Raw genomic sequence first — 19,882 nt, 5'->3', positions numbered from 1 at the left:
TCAACAACGGTAGTTGATCCAAAAAAAGGATCAACAGTAGAAGTTGATCCAATTTAGGGGATCTGTTAGAGCATAGCTCGGTCAACCTCGCATGCGTTGCTGTCTCAAGCATGTTTGTCAATGTTAGTGATCAAAACTATAAGTCTTGATTACTAGCCTACATAGCTAAGTATCGGACTAGGATAGAAAAGTGTAGTTGAGCTCAAGGACTTCATGACGATTCATCATACAACGACGAAGATCTATACAAGGAACCGTGGAACTTCATCAACAAAAAGGTATGTGGAGACTTGAAATTATCTATCACTCAAAAGTCTATCTCTTCTATCTCCTACTTCTTGTGAGACAAAAGTTGTATGCTATGTAGACTAGATCATACACATTTGACATTTCGAGCTGCGCATTCATTGCTTATCTTTTATATCGAAATCGTGTGTTGGTAAAGTGTTTCGCTTTGATCAAGTTTATCTTCACCTAGTGACGAAAGTCATGAAGAGTTTCAATCACTTTGAGAATTGCTCTGACGTGAATCGGTCTGTGAATAACGGCTACATAGCATCCTCGGATAATGTCTCAATGATTGAAATGAGAGTTTAGATTACATAACCATGTATTCCTTGAACCAAAGTTTTCAAACCGAAATCGGGAGGATTGTGGAATTGGCTTGCCAAGTCCGCGAACCCAGTCCGCAGACTCAGTCCGCGAACTGTCGGAAGTTCTCGACCGAGAATTTCTGCTGGATTTTCCAAAACTCGTTTGTGTGCTAAGTACGCGAACTCAGTCCGCGAACTGGCGGAAGTTCTCTTTCCGAGAATTTCTGTTGAGTTTGGAAAACTCAACTGATTAACTTAAGTCTGCGAACTTTTTTGTGAACTTAAGAGGTTATGATCTAAAGATGTGCTCTGAACATGAAACATTAAATTACTAAGAAATGTTTTATGCAAACCGTGGCTATAATGTTCATGAGCTGATTCAACCGAACCGAATCATCTTTGTTTCAATTGTATCTTGCGTAGTTATATAAGATCTCATAGAAATTGAATAACTCTTTAACTAGTTCATATGAGTCAATTGAACTAGTTATGGTGAAGAAGAACAAGGTTAATATGAAATGCTCATATGGTTAACCTTTTGGGTTACTATGTTGAACCAACATACACGTACACGTTTGGGCATGGTTTTCACGAACCCAGTAAACGTCTACCCAAGTGTGTGTGACAAGCTAAGTTTTCGATCTAACGGTTGAGAAATATTAGCTTGAATCTAAATCAGGTTTTAATTTAACGGTGAATAAGGATTGCTTTGTAACTAAGGAAAAACCCTGATTTGAAGGCTATACAAAGGAGACATCTAGCATTGTGCAAAACTAATCCGCACACGTCTGTGTGCTACTAGTGCGCCCTCTAGAGTGGATTTCCATTAATCTTTGATTTTCTTCTCTAGAATCAGGTTAACGACTTAAAGACTTCATTGGGATTGTGAATCTTGACCGATACTACTTTATCGTAGTTGTGTGATATGATCTTGCATCTTCTATCGTACGAGTACAATCGATTGATTGACTTGAGATCGTGAGAGTTTTCCGATAGGCAAGATAAAGAAGTCACAAACATCTTCGTCTCACTATTTGTGATTCCTCCACAATCCGCTTGTGTAGTCAGGAAGTATTGTAGAGAGGTGATTGATTAAACTAGGATGTTCTTCGAGAATATAAGACCGGATTATCAATCGGTTCCTGTTCACCTTGATTTTATATCTTAAGACGGAACAAAACCTAGAGTTTATCTGTGGGAGACAGATTTATCCTTTTATAGAATTTTCTGTGTGGGACAGATCTGTTAATTATCAAGTCTGTGATTTTGGGTTACATCAACTCCTGGTTGTGGGTGAGATCAGCTAAGGGAATCAAGTGCGCAGTATCCTGCTGGGATCAGAGGCGTAGGAGTACAAATGTACCTTGGATCGGTGGGAGACTGATTGGGGTTCAACTATAGTCCAGTCTGAAGTTAGTTTGCAGTAGGCTAGTGTCTGTAGCGGATTAATACAGTGTGTATTCAATATGGACTAGGTACCGAGGTTTTTCTGCATTTGTGGTTTCCTCGTTAACAAAATCTCTGGTGTCTGTGTTATTTCTTTTACGCATTATATTTTATATAATTGAAATAATACAGGTTGTGCGTTCGTGATCATCAATTGGAAATCCAAACTTTGGTTGTTGATTGATATTGATTGATCCTTAGACATTGGTCTTTGGTATCCTCCAAGTATTCCTTGTATTTGATAAAGACTCGCTATTGTTTTTAGCTTGAGTAAAAATCAAATCAAGAGAGAGATATTAACTCCTTGAGATACTTTTATCTAGATGGAGCCTGACTGTCTAGTTGATGCTCTAGCAAAGTATTTCGGAGTTAGTCCATACAGATTGCTAAGCGAAATATTGGGTGATGTTGTTAGACCCCGGCCTTTTCAATTGGTATCATAGGAGGCAAACACGTTTAAGACCTAACAAGTCCGTTTTTGCAGCGATCTGACTCTATGGACAGAGGTGCTATCTCTATTAACGTACCACCAGTCTTCGATGGCTCCAATTACTTATGGTGGAAAATTGCTCTGCGATCTTTTCTTCAATCGCGTAATTTTCATTCATGGGTATATGTGCTGAATGGTTATGATGCGCCCGTTGTTGCAGCCGGAGACGGAATTGTTCCCAAGAATATTGGTGAATATAATGCTGCCGAGATTCTTGTTGCAAAGTAGAATTCTGAAGGGTTAAATGTTATCATACATGCCATTGCCACAAGTCTTCAACACCATGTGACTAGTTGCACTAGGTCTAAAGATGCTTGGGATATCTTAGAAACTGTATTTGAAGGAAACTCCAGTGAAAAGGAAGCTAGGCTTCAAAACCTTAATTCCGATTGGGAGAATCTTCGTATGACAGATGAAGAAACATTTGATGAGTTTAATCACAAAGTGTCTGAAATTGTTAATGCATCTTTTGCATTGGGTAAGACTATTCCTGAAAAGGACATTGTGACAGATCGCTGCCGTCTAGATACGAGTCTAGGAAGCATGCCATCGTTGAGGGAAATAACCTCAATAATCTTACCAGAAACACCTTGGTTGGAAAGCTAAAGATCTTTGACCATGAGCATACATCCAAAGTCGGTAAGGATGTTGCCTTTAAAGAACAGAAGAGCACTAAATTACTTGCCAAAGGTAAAAGTGTTCATGTCTCTGAGAATGATTTTTCAGATGAAGACCTTGACAAGTCGGTCTCCTTGATCACAAGACAGTTTAGGGATCTTCTGTTGAAGAGAAGTAAACGGTTTTCAAGAGACAAACCTAGGTCATCAGACAAACCTCACGGTCGCGTACCTGCCAAAAATAGGGATGCTGACGAGGCTGATGACGAGGACATGCCTCGGTTCTTTAAGTATAAGGGTTTTGGCCATTTCGCTAACGAATTCCCAAATCGTAGAAAATACACTGGGAACAAAGGTCTAGCTGTAACACTTGATGAACTGTGTGAAACCTATGATTCCGATGAAGATAGGAAATCAAGTGTAGGGCTCCTTGGTGAAACATCGATTTTGATACTTGTAGAAATACATATATCAACCTCAATGGGTTCGAAGAAGAAGGAAACCCAATCAAGCTGGAAGATTCTCTAATTGGAAACCATGTCAGTAATGTTTCAGGACCTACTGTATGTCTAGCTGCTTGCACATCTCAAATGCCTGAATACTATCCAAGTTTGACGTGATCGTTTTGTTCAATGAAGGGACAAGAACTATCAAGGTGTTACAAGTACAAGTACCAAATAAGGCATGCCAGCAAACTTCAACGAAGAGCAGATCGATTAGCAAGGAAGCTGAAACTTGCTCAGAAGACCGCCGAGGTATATAGGATCTTATCTTCGTATAAGAAGTTGGTTTCCAGGGATAGACTAAGACCATTTGAAAAGAAAGTATGGTCGAATCGTTTTGATAGACAGAAGTCTGAAGATTCCTACCTTGAGGAAAAAGATGGACAAATCGTTGTTCATCGCAACACAACTTGATTGTGTTGTTGGAAAATCTTGTCTCATGTGCCTGATCGAAAATAGACAAGATTGAGTGTTGATTCGAGCTTCAGTAAAGTTTTTCCTTCCTTTCTTAGATTTGTTATTTTCTGTCTATCAAATAAAATTAAGGATTATTATCGACAATTTTACCCTTTGTAGGGTTTTAGAGTTGGGCGTATACGAACCTGTCAATAGGTTTCGAACCCTAAATTCCTTTTTCCTTTTTAACATCCTATATAAGATTACTTGTTGATTTAAGTGATTCAATCAAACAAATCCAGTTGTTTATAACTGTTTTCAAAGCACCATGTCAGATGGAAAGGATGTCAACATGATTGTTAAATCTTCAATCAAGGAAAAAGAAAAATCTCATGTTTCTAAGTCCCTGAAAAGAAAAAGAAGGAATACAAGAAATCCCAGGGCTGTGCCTTCTAACTCTCAGATGTTTTCCGATGTTCTTGATGAGTTGAAGGAAGTAAGAAAGGAGATTCGTGAAATAAAGGCTTTTGTGTCAAAGTCCTTAGAAATTCAGAGAGCCTTGGTACGACATAATCAACCAAGACACTTCGTTGATATAAACTCCTATCTTCGTGAACCGTATGTTCCAATGGTTGTTAACAACAAGGAGTTTGGGAATGATGCTGAATTTCTCAAAGGCATTGTCGCCTAGGATGTCTTCTTTTTGGATTAGTTGGAAGAATAACTAGTGCTTTGAATAGCGATGATTGTGACTATACATAGCTATTTTTGTTTTCAGCTTCTTATGTTATTTTTTAGAATTATTGGTATTAAATTCTAAAAATATTTGGAGGATGATGTTTATTGCAGTATTTTAATGGTTTGTGATATTGCAATATTTTTATGGGATATGTATTGTTTACGTCCGTGAACTTGAAGGTCCCATATTGCAGTTAAAAGTAAAGTCGTTCATGAATCGGTATTCGTATGGATGAAAAGACGAATGGACTTTTGACATATACAAAATTTATACCTATGCAGTCATGTATTTGATGGAAAATAGGATAAAATCTTTTGTTCGACAAGGATAAAGTCTATTATGTCGTTATGATGGATAATAGAATAAATCCTTGTATGTTATCCACGATATTGATTTTCATTGATCCATTTTATTATGTTTTACCATGAAGGCTCCATTGTGTGTCTTATGTTGAGCACCTTACAACTAAGTCGATTTACCTTGGCTTTGTTGGTTGTTCCATAAGATGCTATATGTCGAGCATTAGAAACTAAATTAATCAACTAGTTTGGTTATTTAGTTAGTACTCCATAATTTTTTTTATGTCGAGTAGATGTACGGTTAAGGTTGTCATATTCTATGATGAACTTAGTCGGGGTTCCATAAGTTCTCTTATGTTGAGCCCAAAATAATTAAATTGATTACTTCGGTGATTAGTTTGGTTGTTTGTATTCCAATTAAATTAATTATTGGTTCTCTTGTAATTAATCTAGTTGAGTTTTCATATATTCCACAAGTTATTGTGTTGAGTATATGAAAGGATACACTATCATGTTCTTTGGTTAATGTAGTCATATATTCCGTAAGGTTTTCCTTATGTTGAGTATTTGAACAGTTAAATTAGTCACCTCCGTGTGATTGACTTAGTCGTAGCTCCGTGAGTTTACTTATGTTGAGCACTTTCAATTAAATTGATCACTTTTGTGGTTTGATTTAGTTGCGCATTCTAATTGAATTAATCATGGGTTTACTTGTGGTTAGTTTGGTTGAGCTTTGGATATAGAAAATCATTCCTATGGTTCTTGGTGTCCAATAAAAATCATTCTTTTCTTTCGAAATTAAGGTCGCTCTTGTTTTTCTCTCGGGAATGACATCAAATGGGGGAGAGTTTTTTGAACTTGTGCTTAATGGTAATATCTTGCAGGGAGTGCGGCTGTGGAATTTTATAAGGGTTATCTTGTATCTTAAAACTCCTTGACGAATGCTGTCAGCTTCGGCCATTAGATTGCATCTAAATTAAGTTGGTATGTATTTTTCTTTTGGTCATGAAATGTCTCTTGTGGAAATTTCATTATGATCCCATTCTTGTACCTTTGCCAATTTTATTGACAAAAAGGGGGAGAATATTGTAGTTCACACTACAAATACATATGGTTTTCGGATCATTGTGTAAGGGGGAGTGGTTTCCATGATCGAGATGGAGTATTGACTAAGGGGGAGTGATACATATCACCGTAGTATTATTGTTAAAGTCGTGATACAATTGGACTTTGATGTATATAATAATACTATGACACTATAATAATGATCGAGAATCTCGATTTCTCTCATTGTTATAGCTACGGATCTTCAACAACGATGGTGCTAAACTTACAACCTTTGGGATCATTGGAGTACTTGGAAGGACGAAGATTTCAAGGAACGTTGAAGATTAGACTATGGAATAGGAGCCACTAAAGTTTATCTTTTTTGTATTCCATATGTATTAATAGTTTTGTCACTAAAATTGACAAAGGGGGATTTGTTAGAGCATAGCTCGGTCAACCTCGCATGCGTTGCTATCTCAAGCATGTTTGTCAATGTTAGTGATCAAAACTATAAGTCTTGATTTCTAGCCTACATAGCTAAGTCTCGGACTAGGATAGAAAAGTGTAGTTGAGCTCAAGGACTTCATGGCGATTCATCATACAACGACGAAGATCTATACAAGGAACCGTGGAACTTCATCAACAAAAAGGTATGTGGAGACTTGAACTTATCTATCACTCAAAAGTCTATCTCTTCTATCTCCTACTTCTTATGAGACAAAAGTCGTATGCTATATAGACTAGATCATACACATTTGACATTTCGAGCTGAGCATTCATTGCTTATCTTTTATCTCGAAATCGTGTGTTGGTAAAGCGTTTCGCTTTGATCAAGTTTATCTTCACCTAGTGACGAAAGTCATGAAAAGTTTCAATCACTTTGAGAATTGCTCTGACGTGAATCGGTCTGTGAATAACGGCTACATAGCGTCCTCTGAGAATGTCTCAATGATTGAAATGAGAGTTTAGATTACATAACCATGTATTCCTTGAACCGAAGTTTTCGAACTTTGTTGATCAAGAGAAATCGGGAGGATTGTGGAATTGGCTTGCCAAGTCGCGAACCCAGTCCGACTCGCGAACTGTCGGAAGTTCTCGACCGAGAATTTCTGCTGGATTTTCCAAAACTCGTTTGTGTGCTAAGTCGCGAACCCAGTCCGCGAACTGGCGGAAGTTCTCTTTCAGAATTTCTGCTGAGTTTGGAAAACTCAACCGATTAACTTAAGTCCGCGAACTTGTTTGTGAACTTAAGAGGTTATGATCTAAAGATGTGCTCTGAACATGAAACATTAAATTACTAAGGAATGCTTTATGCAAACCGTGGCTATAATGTTCATGAGCCGATTCAATCGAATCGAATCATCTTTGTTTCAATTGTGTCTTGTGTAGTTACATAAGATCTCATAGCAATTGAACAACTCTTTAACTAGTTCATTTGAGTCAATTGAACTAGTTATGGTGAAGAAGAACAAGGTTAATATGAAATGCTCATATGGTTAACCTTTTGGGTTACTATGTTGAACCAACATACACGTACACGTTTGGGCATGGTTTTCACGAACCCAGTAAACGTCTACCCAAGTGTGTGTGACAAGCTAAGTTTTCGATCTAACGGTTGAGAAATATTAGCTTGAATCTAAATCAGGTTTTCATCTAACGGTGAATAAGGATTGCTTTGTAACTAAGGCAAAACCCTGATTTGAAGGCTATATAAAGGAGACATCTAGCATTGTGCAAAACTAATCCCCACACGTCTGTGTGCTACTAGTGCGCCCGCTAGAGTCGATCTCCATTAACCTTTGATTTTCTTCTCTAAAATCAGGTTAACGACTTAAAGACTTCATTGGGATTGTGAAGCCAGACCGATACTACTTTATCGTAGTTGTGTGATCTGATCTTGCATCTTCTATCGTACGAGTACAATCGATTGATTGCTTGAGATCGTGAGAGTTCTCCGATAGGCAAGATAAAGAATTCACAAACATCTTCGTCTCACTGTTTGTGATACCTCGACAATCCGCTTGTGTAGTCAGGAAGGATTGTAGAGAGGTGATTGATTAATCTAGGCCGTTCTTCGAGAATATAAGACCGGATTATCAATTGGTTCATGTTCGCCTTGATTTTATATCTTAAGACGGAATAAAACCTAGGGTTTATATGTGGGAGACAGATTTATCCTTTTATATACTTTTCTGTGTGAGACAGATCTGTTTATTATCAAGTCTGTGATTTTGGGTTACATCAACTCTTGGTTGTGGGTGAGATCAACTAAGGGAATCAAGTGCGCAGTATCCTGCTGGGATCAGAGGCGTAGGAGTACAACTGTACCTTGGATCGGTGGGAGACTGATTGGATTCAATTATAGTCCAGTCCAAAATTAGTTTGCAGTAGGCTAGTGTCTATAGCGGCTTAATACAATGTGTATTCAATCTGGACTAGGTATCGGGGTTTTTCTGCATTTGCGGTTTCCTCGTTAACAAAATCTCTGGTGTCTGTGTTATTTTTTTTCCGCATTATATTTTATATAATTTAAATAATATAGGTTGTGCATTCGTCTTTGGTACTGTCTTGTGCTCAATTGGAAATCCAACCTTTGGTTGTTGATTGATATCGATTGATCCTTGGACATTGGTCTTTGGTACCGTCTAAGTATTCCTTGTATTTGATAAAGACTCGCTATTGTTTTTAGCTTGAGTAAAAATCAAATCAAGAAAGAGATATTAACTCCTTGAGATACTTTTATCTAGATTGAGTCTGACTGTCTAGTTGATTCTCCAACAAAGTATTTCGGAGTTAGTCCATACAGATTGCTAAGAGAAATATTGGGTGTTGTTGTTAGACCCCCGCTTTTTCAGGATCGACAATGGTAGTTGATCCACTAAATTGGATCAACAATGATGTTGATCCATGTAAATGGAGTGAACTTGGCATGAGTCGAACACGCATCATCTGACATGGAGTCAGTCATGCTACCATTGCACCACAAGTTTAACATTGGAAGAAAATTACATGATTTAAACTACAAGCATGATTTAAACTACAATCATGATTTAAACTACAATCATGATTTAAACTACAAGCATAATTATACTTATCCAAGGAAATAATGCCACAGTATGAGTTGAAAGGATCAACAACAATAGCTGATCCTATAAAAAATTGGGTCAACAACAGGAGTTGATCCCATAAATGGATTAACAACCGCAGTTGATCCCATAAAAAATTGGGTCAACAATAACAGTTGATCCCATAAATTGGATCAACACTAATAGTTGATCCCATAAATTGGATCAACAACAATAGTTGATCCTGTAAAAACTGAAGTAAATAGGTTTACTGAAAGAAAAATTGCTGGAATACCATCAACAAATGCAACCAAAATAAATGTGCAGGTCTCTTATTGCTTGAACAACGCTGGAGTCAATATATGTAACGGCTGCAACAATAAATACAAAATGTAAGTGTCATCTAAAATCGCAACCAACAATAAAAATTCAAGTTCATGCACATCATACTTATGTTCCGTCTCTACTACACATAATAACAAATGAGAAATCAACCAAAAATAAAATGCTCACTACTATACATAATACCTAAAATGCTAATACATTAACACCAACGTTGCTACTAATTTTTTATAAGTATCAGCTGTGAGTGCAAAGCTTCCAGCACCAAACTCATAACCCCGTCCACTATACCAAGGATGCCCATTGGTAATAACATGAAGCATACTATACTCCAGACTGTACTTTCTTGAGACATCCATTATACTGATCTTCCTGTTTCAAATGGGAGATAATGTATAAATAAAAAAGAAAGAAGTGGGATAAGATTCTACACTACTGTTCAGGTTGAATACTAAGCATTTGCTCAATCCTGAATAATGATATACAATCTCAACGTAGATTTCAGTAACACCACTCTTGACAGTAACACTAACAATTACTATTGTGAAAGCACACAAAGTGAAAAATTCCTAACATGACTCTGAGTGTTGTACATAATCGGTCCCAAAATCCACCATACCAAGTCCACTGCCACCACTACCAAGTCCACCAATTCCATCACCAACACAGAAGCATCTCCTTCTCCAAACCTAATCCTCCACTTCCACCAGCACCACCTCCAACTTTGTCACCACCAACAACACATCCGACTCCAAATCTTCCTCACAAATCAACAGTATTAGTACCACACATGCAACTGCATTTACAGCAAAAACAAATGAAATCAAATTTCAACAATCTCTATATAGTTTTAAATCTAAGCATGATTTTATGAATTTAGACCTAAATTTGTAGATCCGAATCTCAAAGAAAATCGAATTACCAGAAATTGAATCCTTGGATGAGATTTACTATTTAAAATTAATCTTCAACATCCTGAATTAGTTGGCGACGGCGAAGGTGGTGATAGTTGTAGGTTCGGTGACGATGAAGATGGTGGCGGTGGGATTGGTTTGGTTTGATTTTGAATCACAGATCTCTCTCAATTTCAAATCTTATCAATCTCAAATATAATATATTGGTTCCTGAATCTGTTATAAAGATGGAGACGGTGAATAAAGAGGTGGTGGTGGTGGTTATGGTACTGGTGGTGTTGGTTGTGGTGGCGACGGAGATTGTTGTGGTGGTAACGGAGACTGAGATGATGTGGTACGTGTTTTTATCAGAATTGAAGTATATATCACATAAAGGTTAAAAATGGAAACTAGGGAAAATATGATTTTAAATAAATTTTCAATTATATCATGAGGGATATTTGTAAAGTTTGTTAGGGATATTTGTGAAGGCCCATAAGAAGGAGGGGCAACTATTCAATTTCCACTTTTTTTATTATCTAAACACACTTTCTGAACTCGGAAGAAAGACGATAGACGCTGTCTTTACCAAATCCATCAAACAAATCCATCTTCCTTACCCGTGCATCACCTAGGGACGGAAGGTATGTAGCTAAGAATGGATTGATCTCCTTGTTTTATCTAACCTTGTCGTGAAGTCGATTAGGTAGGGTTTTCGTTCAGGCAACCAAAATTCTCGTTATTTAGGTTTGGTACGTAGAGTTTTGGTTGTGACTCAGACGATTATTGGTGTAGTTCAGAAATTTTCTGTCTCTTTGGGGTCGGTATTTCTAGGTTTAACAAGTTTCACCGAATCAGATCTATTAGTTAGGGTTTTCTATTGTTTCTGGAATTAGTGCTCTTACATAGATTTATTGCTTCATTATTATACCATTGGTTAGCTTCAATTTCAAAATATACACATCTTTCTAATGCAATGACCTTGGCATTCATTCTTCACTTGTGTTCATGCCGTGATAATGGTGTCCTTATTTACTAGATTAGTGCCCGTGCTACGTACCGGGCATTCTCTTTCTTTTAACTTGACATGTGCGGGGCTTAGCCCCGCCCCGTGGCGATGCATTGGTGTGCGTGGAGCTTCCCCCGCCCAGTGTCAATGTATTTTTCATGATCTAGGAAGAAAAGGTTACTAATATATTTTATGACCCACATGATCAAGAAACCAAAATCACCTTGTGCAAGGCCACCAATCAATCTATGAAGTACCTCGTCAGAAACTCCACAAAACCTTGACTGCATTGTCCGTCGTCTGTTAAAACTTCTGGTAGATTGAGATGCTGGAGAAAAAAGGAATTTCTGATTAGTCCATCTGAATCAAATCACATCAATGCTAAATTCCACGAATCATAAAAGAATTAATCACCCTTTATTCTAAAATGTACTAATTCTTTTCCCTTCCATTTATTTAGTTCACAGGCTTCGAATGAAACAAATAGAAATAATACCCAGAATGTGTAATTTGCTAGTTTCTCAATCCACATTAAAAAAAAAAAGAATTCGAGTAGGAAGTCACTGTCTAGTTAGTTTGTCACTCCGCATATATGGAAAACAATTCCAGAAGAGGGGATCACAATTTATTGTAAACTGTAAACAGTTACGCGATTAGGTCAGACAGTTTACCCGTATTTTACCGGTATTTAGTGTGGTATTTAGTGTCGGGCATTTACAGTCCTACAAATAATAGGTAGAAACAGTAATAAAAACTCATCGCTCAGCTGCGCAAAAAATATAAAACTACATTCCACAGCTTCTAACAGAGGATTCAGTTCTGGAACTATGACTTAGCTCTATTCTGAAGTTTATCACATTCATCACCAAATAAAAAGGAAAAGAAGATCCTACTTTATCCCGAGAGTCATCTCAATCCCTGCTAAAGTAGTGTGCAAAATCCTACTTTGCAAACAATCATATGGTTAAAAATCATGCAACCCAAAGACAAAGCATAAGCAGGGTGCGACAAAAATTAGAGGGTGCCTGAACGTCAACTTCTAGACAATCAACAAACCAAGAAACAAAAGGATACATATACAATTAATTTATTTTTTTAAAAGAAGATCCTACCTAGTAGATTCTGCACATGTATAGTTCCTCGATGGCGAGCTTACACAATTATCCTAGGACTTCTATGGAGTGTTATAGGGGTGGCTTCACTGCCATCCAAAGCTACATAATTTGAGAAATTAGTGTTATTTCCTGGTTAATCAATCATTTGTTTGCTTAATTAAGAACTTCATATCTGCAAACAATTGCTTAAAAGGGATTCCCTCTAGCTATCACAATGCAAGACACTGATAACTCTGCTTCTGAAATTACATTTTCCCATTTATCCAACATATTAATAATGCAAAAGGATCCGCCGTACTTCCTAAAGGTCTACCTGCATGATGTTTCAAGGAATCCACTCCTCCTCAACCATGCCAAAGAAGAAAAAAACAGTTTAAAAGAGAATCCCATTTAAACCAAAAAAACAGTAAAACCTTAGTAATGAAAAAATATCCTCATTTTTCGAAACCAAAGAAAAAATATCTTAGTAAGTAAAATCTTGTGTTCCTCAGAGGAAAAGTAGACCCAAATATATATATGAAACTTAAAAGGAAAAGGAAGAAAAGAATATAGTAGGTTTTGAAATACAAACCAGACCATGTATGCATCTCATGCAAATTCGCAAGACCAATTCAGAGGTTAAAATTTGCAAGCTTTTTACCTCGAACAGGTCTTTCTCGCTCTCCAAATCGGCCATCACTGGTCTACTCATGCTGTAAAAAGAAACATACACGTAGACATTGACAAAATTTACACATGTGTGCTTGTAATTTAAATATAATTAACATTGAAAGATAATGTTATGAACTCGTTGATAGCCCTATACACCCTATAAGAGCATGATCACCACTGCTGTTGGAAGCAAGACAATCAATCACCAAACAGGTATCCTGCACCATATTCACGCATTGCAGGTTTCCAGTGAGTTTACATTAAGACAGAATTGGTAAACTCCTGCAACCGTGACAAACATACACAATTGAAAAATTAAAATTGGAGATAAACACAAATTTCCTAAAAGCCTTCTTTTAACTATTGGTAAACAGCCTACGTACCTTAGTTAACTGTCAGTAACAGCTCGGTTCAGTGAAAAACAAAAGCTGCTGCTAATCTGGTCGTTCAGGCATTTAAACAAACAGCTTATTTGCATTTCGAGAGGTTGATTGAGAAGACACTGTAGGTCCTCTTCTTGTTCCTTATTTGTTCTCCTTCCCTGAAAATACGAATTCGTACACAATCCACATTTCTAAACATTCACAAATTCTCAAAAACAACCATTAATTTTGATGGCAGCAAACTTGGTTTGGTCTCATGGCAATAGTTCACCAAAAACCTATCAAACTCGAATTCAAGGCCAACCCATCCTTCGTGATCTTTCCACAGACTCGCTCTTTTGGCTCTGTTAATCATCCACAATCGATGGCAGCAAACGTCTGTCACTTTCTTTCCTGGTTTTCGGCTCAATAGCAACACAACTGTGCGATCGTGTGTCTTGTATATAGGTTTCAGAGAAGCCTTTGTTAAGAAAAACAGTGCTTCCATGCAATTAAATTTGTATTGAATTCCCAATAAGGGAATCGGTGTTCTCGAATAACCAAAATTGTATTAGCTTTCCTAACTCAATCTTGTTTTGTTCTTTATTGTTTTGTTTTGTCGGCTGCCTAAATTTTTCGATGGTATGATGGAGGTATTGTCCGCCCGAGACGGTGTTAGTAACGTACAGTTAAATGTTCGGTGTAAACACGATGTAAGTAAATTAATTAGATTAAAACTCTCATAAAAATGTTGTCCACCTTCCTCCTTATTGACGGCGTTACTAACTGACGGTTAAATACTTGATGTAAACAAAGTGTAACCCTATTTTTAATATCCTGACCAGTAGAGTTATGCCAAGTGTCCTCACCATAACTTCTGCATTAAAAAAGATTTATTTCGACCAATAGGAAGTGATGGTTCCATCTTCGCTCAGCGTGAGAGCTTATTTTGTCGAGGCCTTTCAGGAGGAAGATGTTCGTTTTGGGCTTGGTTGGGTAGGGTGGGGGACCTATCTCAGCTAGGGGATGGGTGTAGACTGACACTGTTGTCTCAAATATGAGTTTTCAGTTTCTGGTTTGACGTGTTCAGCTAGGGATGAATGTTGACTGGCATTGATATCTCAAATATGAGTTTTCTGTTTCCAGTTTGGTATGTTGTTTGGATATTTTGCCGCACGATATTAGGTACCGTTGAACAAACGTAATCCTGAATAATATGCATGGGGATTCTCTGTTCAATGTAATTTACAGAAATCCATGGTTTACACGTTGGTCACTGAATCGTCATGCCTTTGTATTTTAGGTCGAAATTTCATTTTTGTTTCCCTGGGTTGGAGTTAGCATATCTGTCTTCTGTTGTGCAATCATCGTGGTATTATCTAATAACATAGTATAACTCATTTTTCTGTTATTAGTAGAACTTCAAAACCTGACTGGAGCCTCATGAATGTAAAATGTGAAAATTTCCCAGCCCTATCTAATACGTAGTGCAACTCATTTTTCAGTTATTAGTAAGACTTTCGAAACCTGGAGCCTCATGAATGTAAAGTCATCCCTACCCCTATCTTCTATAACTAACATTGTCATGGTTATGACTATGTGAGATGCTTCATACATAATGGATGATCCTGAACCATCAAGATGTTATGGATATGGAGCATAAATGGTGTTATTCTGAATTCTACGTCATATTATAGCTTTCTTGCATCTTAAAAAGCTTTGAATTCCCTGTCGCGTGCACAACTTAAGGCGTACTTAGTTAAAAACTAGTATGGAAAATATTTTTATCATCTCTTTCCCTCTTTTTCAAACTTTAATTGGAGGCCTATCTTGGTTTACAGATTTAAATAATTCTTGATTTTTGCTTTACCATGAGATACTTCACAACAACATTTTGTTGCTCTTCGTGTTCCTTGATTATCTTTTTCTAAACTTGTTGCAGCTCGGTTGTCACAACAAAACTTCATTGGTCTAGATACAAAATTTATAACTTGAAGATCCCTCATAAGGTTCTTTAACCAAACAACTTGAGTAGATGCCTAGTAACAAGCAAGATACTCACACTTTTCCATGAAATAGCACCACTAGCGAACATAAAAACATATGCTGAAGTAGATTTCAGACTATCCGGACCCAGAAAATCAGAATCAGAGAAACTTTTCCGTAAACAAGCTGAAAATACTTTGTTCGCTGTTAGTATCGAAATACTTTCTTTACTTCCTTCTAATGAGATTCATCTGGATTATGCTGACAGCGTCGCGTCATCCCAACATCAAAACTTAAATGTGGAAGGGTGCAAATCATGGCATACATTAAGCTACTGATTGCTAATGCACACCGTTTTAAGTCGATTCGACTCCTTTCCAGTTCTGATCCTGGACAATGCAGTTTATTATTATTGCGACTTTTAAGAATAGGTGCTTCATCCGCCGCGTAATTATGCATTTTAAACCTTTTCAGAATCTTCTTTACATAAGCTTCTTGAGATAAGCCTAATAAACATCTCTTTCTGTCAGGGCTTATCTTAATATCTAGGACTCAGGGTGCTTCTCCAAAGTGTTTTATCTCAAAATTAGTTGATAGAAACTTCATCGTATCATGTAGCATATAAAGATTATTAGTAGCAAGTATGATATCATCAACATACAAAATCAGAAAAATAAACTTGCCCCCACTGGTTGAAAATAATTTGCGAAGTTGAGTAGCCATGGAGCATATCATTGTTTGAAGACCAACCGATAATAGTTTGCTTGTGATTAGCCAAACATTTCGCTCAAAATAAAAGATACCTTGGTGATCGCAAAAGCATTTATTACATTACATTTCACACAAAATAAAAGATTGTTTGGTGATTCCAAAAGCATACATTACATAACATAGAGCACACAATTTTATTTTTTCCTAGTCAAATTTCCTAACTTTGCATCTGCTTGACGGGTACAAGCTCAAGTGGATATTTCTTATGGATACTAATCCCTGATGATTCCTCCATGTTTATGTCTTCCTTCTTGAGTCCATTTGGTAATTTCCAATCGAAAGCATACAATATATTGGCAAGGACGAACTCTGTCAACACAATTCCCATGTTCATTCCAGGACAAATCCTTCGACCTGCCCCAAATGGTACGTATTCAAAATTTTGAGTACCTGCAAAATCCATATTGAAGCTATCTTTAAACCTCTCCGGCATGAATTCCTCTGGATTCTTCCAATACTTAGGATTCCTCCCCATTGCCCATGCATTAATTAGGACCCTTGTTTTCGGGTATACGTCGTATCCATCAATCTTACTGTGTTTAATGCATTCTCTTGGAGATAGCAGTGGGGCTGGTGCGTGCATCCGTAGAGCCTCTTTGACTACCATTTTTAAGTAGTGGAAATTATCAAGGTCTGATTCTTCTACTTTTCCTTTCGATCCCACATAGTTTCGTATCTCTTCTTGAACTTTCTTCATTGCTTCTGGATTTCTAGCCAGTTCTGTCATCGCCCAATTCATTGTTACGGTTGGTGCATCTATTCCAGCAACAAAAACATTCTGATTGCATTTTTTATTCATAATATTAGTTCATGCTCAAAATAATCAATCAAATCATTATATAAGCACAAGTAGAATGATAGGAAGCCAAATATAGAAGAATATTAGCTATACATACCATAAGAATTGCTTTGATATGGTTATTCGTAAAACGAATTTTACTCGCTTGATGATCTTTATCTAGTTTCAGCAAGACGTCTATAATATCATCCCGGTCTGGTTTGAGTCTCTCGGGGTCGAGATGTTGGTCTATCATTTGTTGAAAAAATTCATCCAAATCATGAAAGCATTTTTCAATTGTAGCATGACTTCCAGTAATCCTATCAATAATCCAGCCTACTTTGGGAAAGAAATCGGACGCAGAGAATCCAGTTAAACCTACCATGAGCTCGTCAAGGATTTCCATAAGCCTGGAATCAGCCAGTTCATTCCTACTATGATCACCAGTCTTTTTGCTTCCAAAAGCAATCCTAAAAACTGTTCTATGTGTAAAATTTGTTAACTTTTTAATAACATCAACAGGGGTAGAATTTGCAGAAGAAGACGATAAGGAATCAATCAACAACTCCATTTCCTCTGCCCTGACCGTCTTAAAAGACTGCACCCTTTTTGTACTAAAAAGTTCAAGTAGGCATATTTTTCGAATCTCCCTATAATACTCTCCATAAGTTCCAGAAGCAATATCCAAGTGATTATACGATAAACGTTTAGATGCAGCAAGCGAAGGCCTATTGCAAAACTGAAGATCGTACGTTTTCAAGATTTGTTTGGCAGCTTCAGGGGAGGAGATTACGAGTGTTGGCACGCGACCAAGTTGTAGAAGCATGACTGGACCATATTTTTTAGATAGTTCGTCTAGTACTTGATGCATCGGTTTTCCTAGTTGATGCAAGTTACCAATGATGGGAAGTCTAGGTGGACCTGGAGGATGATGACCATTCTTTCTGGTTTTGAGAAAATATAGAGCTAGGAGGAGAAGTAGAGGAAGAAGCAGAAAGAAATTACAATAAGGAAGAAGAAGCTCCATGATGCTCATATTTTGTTGTGAATCAATGGTGTTTTCGTTGCTTGTTTTATAAGGCGTGGTGGATGGAATCGGACAATTACGTAGATATCAAGGATTTTCATTATTAATTATCAATTTCTTTGATATATTGATCCTCTACGACCATCGGTCGTACCAACTGGTCAAATAGAGTATAAATTACCCTGTATAGTTCGGTTTTTAGTTGTTTTCTACGAATTGTTCATTGTATGACGAATTAACTGGGGTATTAAAACACGTGAAGTATCTTTTCCGTTTGTAGTTCTTTGAATTCGAGACTTCAACTTTTGTATTTTTTTTATATTTTTGTGATCACTGATGTAATCGATTGGATTGCAAATAAATACAATCGATTGAAGATTAATTCTATTATTGCTTTTTAGGCAAAAGAAAATCAATGTTCAATAAGCCACCATTTTCGCCGCCTCCGACAAATGAACTCCTGTCACAAATCAGCCTACGTCGGTTTCCTTGTTTTCTTCTCTAAGGACAGAGGATTTAACATTCTCAGATCTTTTGATTGTCGTAATTCAGTCTACATTGGTTGCATAGAAAAAAAAAGTCCAATAATCTTAAGACAAAATCTTTACATACTACTATGATACGGAAAACAACTCTCCCATTGTTCCAGTGAAGACAAAAGATAGTGGGTTGGGTTGCAGTTCAAATGTGCTTACATATCAATTATTTAATATAATTTGTTGTGTCGGCTGCTTAGCAGTTCAAAAATATGACTACATATCAATTATTTGATTACATTTCAGTTGCCAACTTGGAATCCATTTCAAAAAGATTTCAGTTTTGGGTTTGCCTTGTTATCATGTTTGCTTTCTGTTTTGTTTCTTAACAAGATTTTACTCTATTTACTAGATGACCGCAATGCGGTGTGGGTGGGTGGAGCGCTCCGGTGGAATTACAGGGTGCTGGTTTTATGTGATAGTTTTGTAACAGCGTTTGTAACAACTTAATAACATTTATAAGCGTGAGTACTCAATGGGTAAGTTACATATCCATCATCAAAAATTACAGGGTGGAATTAAGTTACATATCCATCATCAAAAATGATCAAACTGGGAAGCCTAGATTATATTTCTATCTAATTATCACATGATATACCAATTTCTTTTAATCGTGATTCATGTATCACATAAAAAGCAAATGAACTTTATAGAGCCAAAGCAAAATCCAGTGAAAATTTTTTTTATACTCTTCTCCTTTCTTGGTTTCGTAACCGTTTTTTCCAATTCCTGATCTCCAAATATTTCCTTCCAAATCTGTTGGATTTGATCTGAATTTTTCAGATCTTCTTCACAGATTTGGTTGCAAGTACTTAGTATCTTGTTTCCAACAGTATTGATTCTTCACAGTATTACTGTGGATGATCTTTCCTAGGTTCCTATTGATTTTCGTTGAGTATAATTCTCAAGTAAATCTTGATTTTCAAAGAATTACTATTACTGTGGACGCTAAACTTTCTTGTTATATTTTCTCAGATGTTCTGTTTGTATTCTTGTAGTATCCTTGTAATAACCATGGTTGTGGTTCCTGCAATAATACAAACTGATGCGAAGTTCCTGTATGTATTATTGATGATAATTGGCCATTACGAGCAAGTTAGCCGCACGGATGATAATGACAGTCGATACAAACGTTACACATATCTATGTTTGTTATGGCCCATTTATATATGGACAGTGGGCTTGGCCAAGACAAGGAAACCAGCTAGTCCCTTTTG

General features: G+C 36.9%; 1 protein-coding gene and 1 long non-coding RNA gene across 3 annotated transcripts; both read right to left on the bottom strand.

The window, feature by feature from the left end:
• Nucleotides 1-9,906: 9,906 nt before the first annotated feature.
• On the bottom strand, nt 9,907-14,163 carry LOC113328434. 2 transcript variants are annotated; one of them, XR_003349403.1, is made up of 5 exons: nt 13,589-14,163; nt 13,126-13,487; nt 12,552-12,653; nt 11,663-11,767; nt 9,907-10,333 (listed from the first exon to the last, which is right to left on the bottom strand). It is a non-coding gene; the product is annotated as an uncharacterized LOC113328434 (long non-coding RNA). The 2 variants fall into 2 exon arrangements; XR_003349402.1 differs by having other exon boundaries at nt 13,195-13,487.
• Nucleotides 14,164-16,323: 2,160 nt separating this feature from the next.
• On the bottom strand, nt 16,324-18,183 carry LOC113327755 (cytochrome P450 71B10-like). The gene is made up of 2 exons (XM_026574883.1): nt 17,221-18,183; nt 16,324-17,102 (listed from the first exon to the last, which is right to left on the bottom strand). Exons 1-2 carry the CDS (start codon nt 18,136-18,138, stop codon nt 16,482-16,484), a joined length of 1,539 nt encoding a protein of 512 aa, XP_026430668.1. The 5' UTR covers nt 18,139-18,183; the 3' UTR covers nt 16,324-16,481.
• Between the last annotated feature and the right edge of the window lie 1,699 nt (nt 18,184-19,882).

The sequence above is a fragment of the Papaver somniferum genome, unplaced genomic scaffold (assembly GCF_003573695.1).
Source record: "Papaver somniferum cultivar HN1 unplaced genomic scaffold, ASM357369v1 unplaced-scaffold_107, whole genome shotgun sequence".
Classification (NCBI taxonomy): domain Eukaryota; kingdom Viridiplantae; phylum Streptophyta; class Magnoliopsida; order Ranunculales; family Papaveraceae; genus Papaver; species Papaver somniferum.
This window is presented reverse-complemented; position numbering and strand designations above follow the sequence as displayed.

Excerpts from the sequence above, each read along its gene's own strand:
- LOC113327755 (XM_026574883.1), bottom strand. The coding sequence starts at position 18,138 with ATGAGCATCATGGAGCTTCTTCTTCCTTATTGTAATTTCTTTCTGCTT. Across the intron at positions 17,103-17,220 it reads ATATCAAAGCAATTCTTATG|AATGTTTTTGTTGCTGGAAT; the intron begins GTATGTATAGCT and ends AAATGCAATCAG.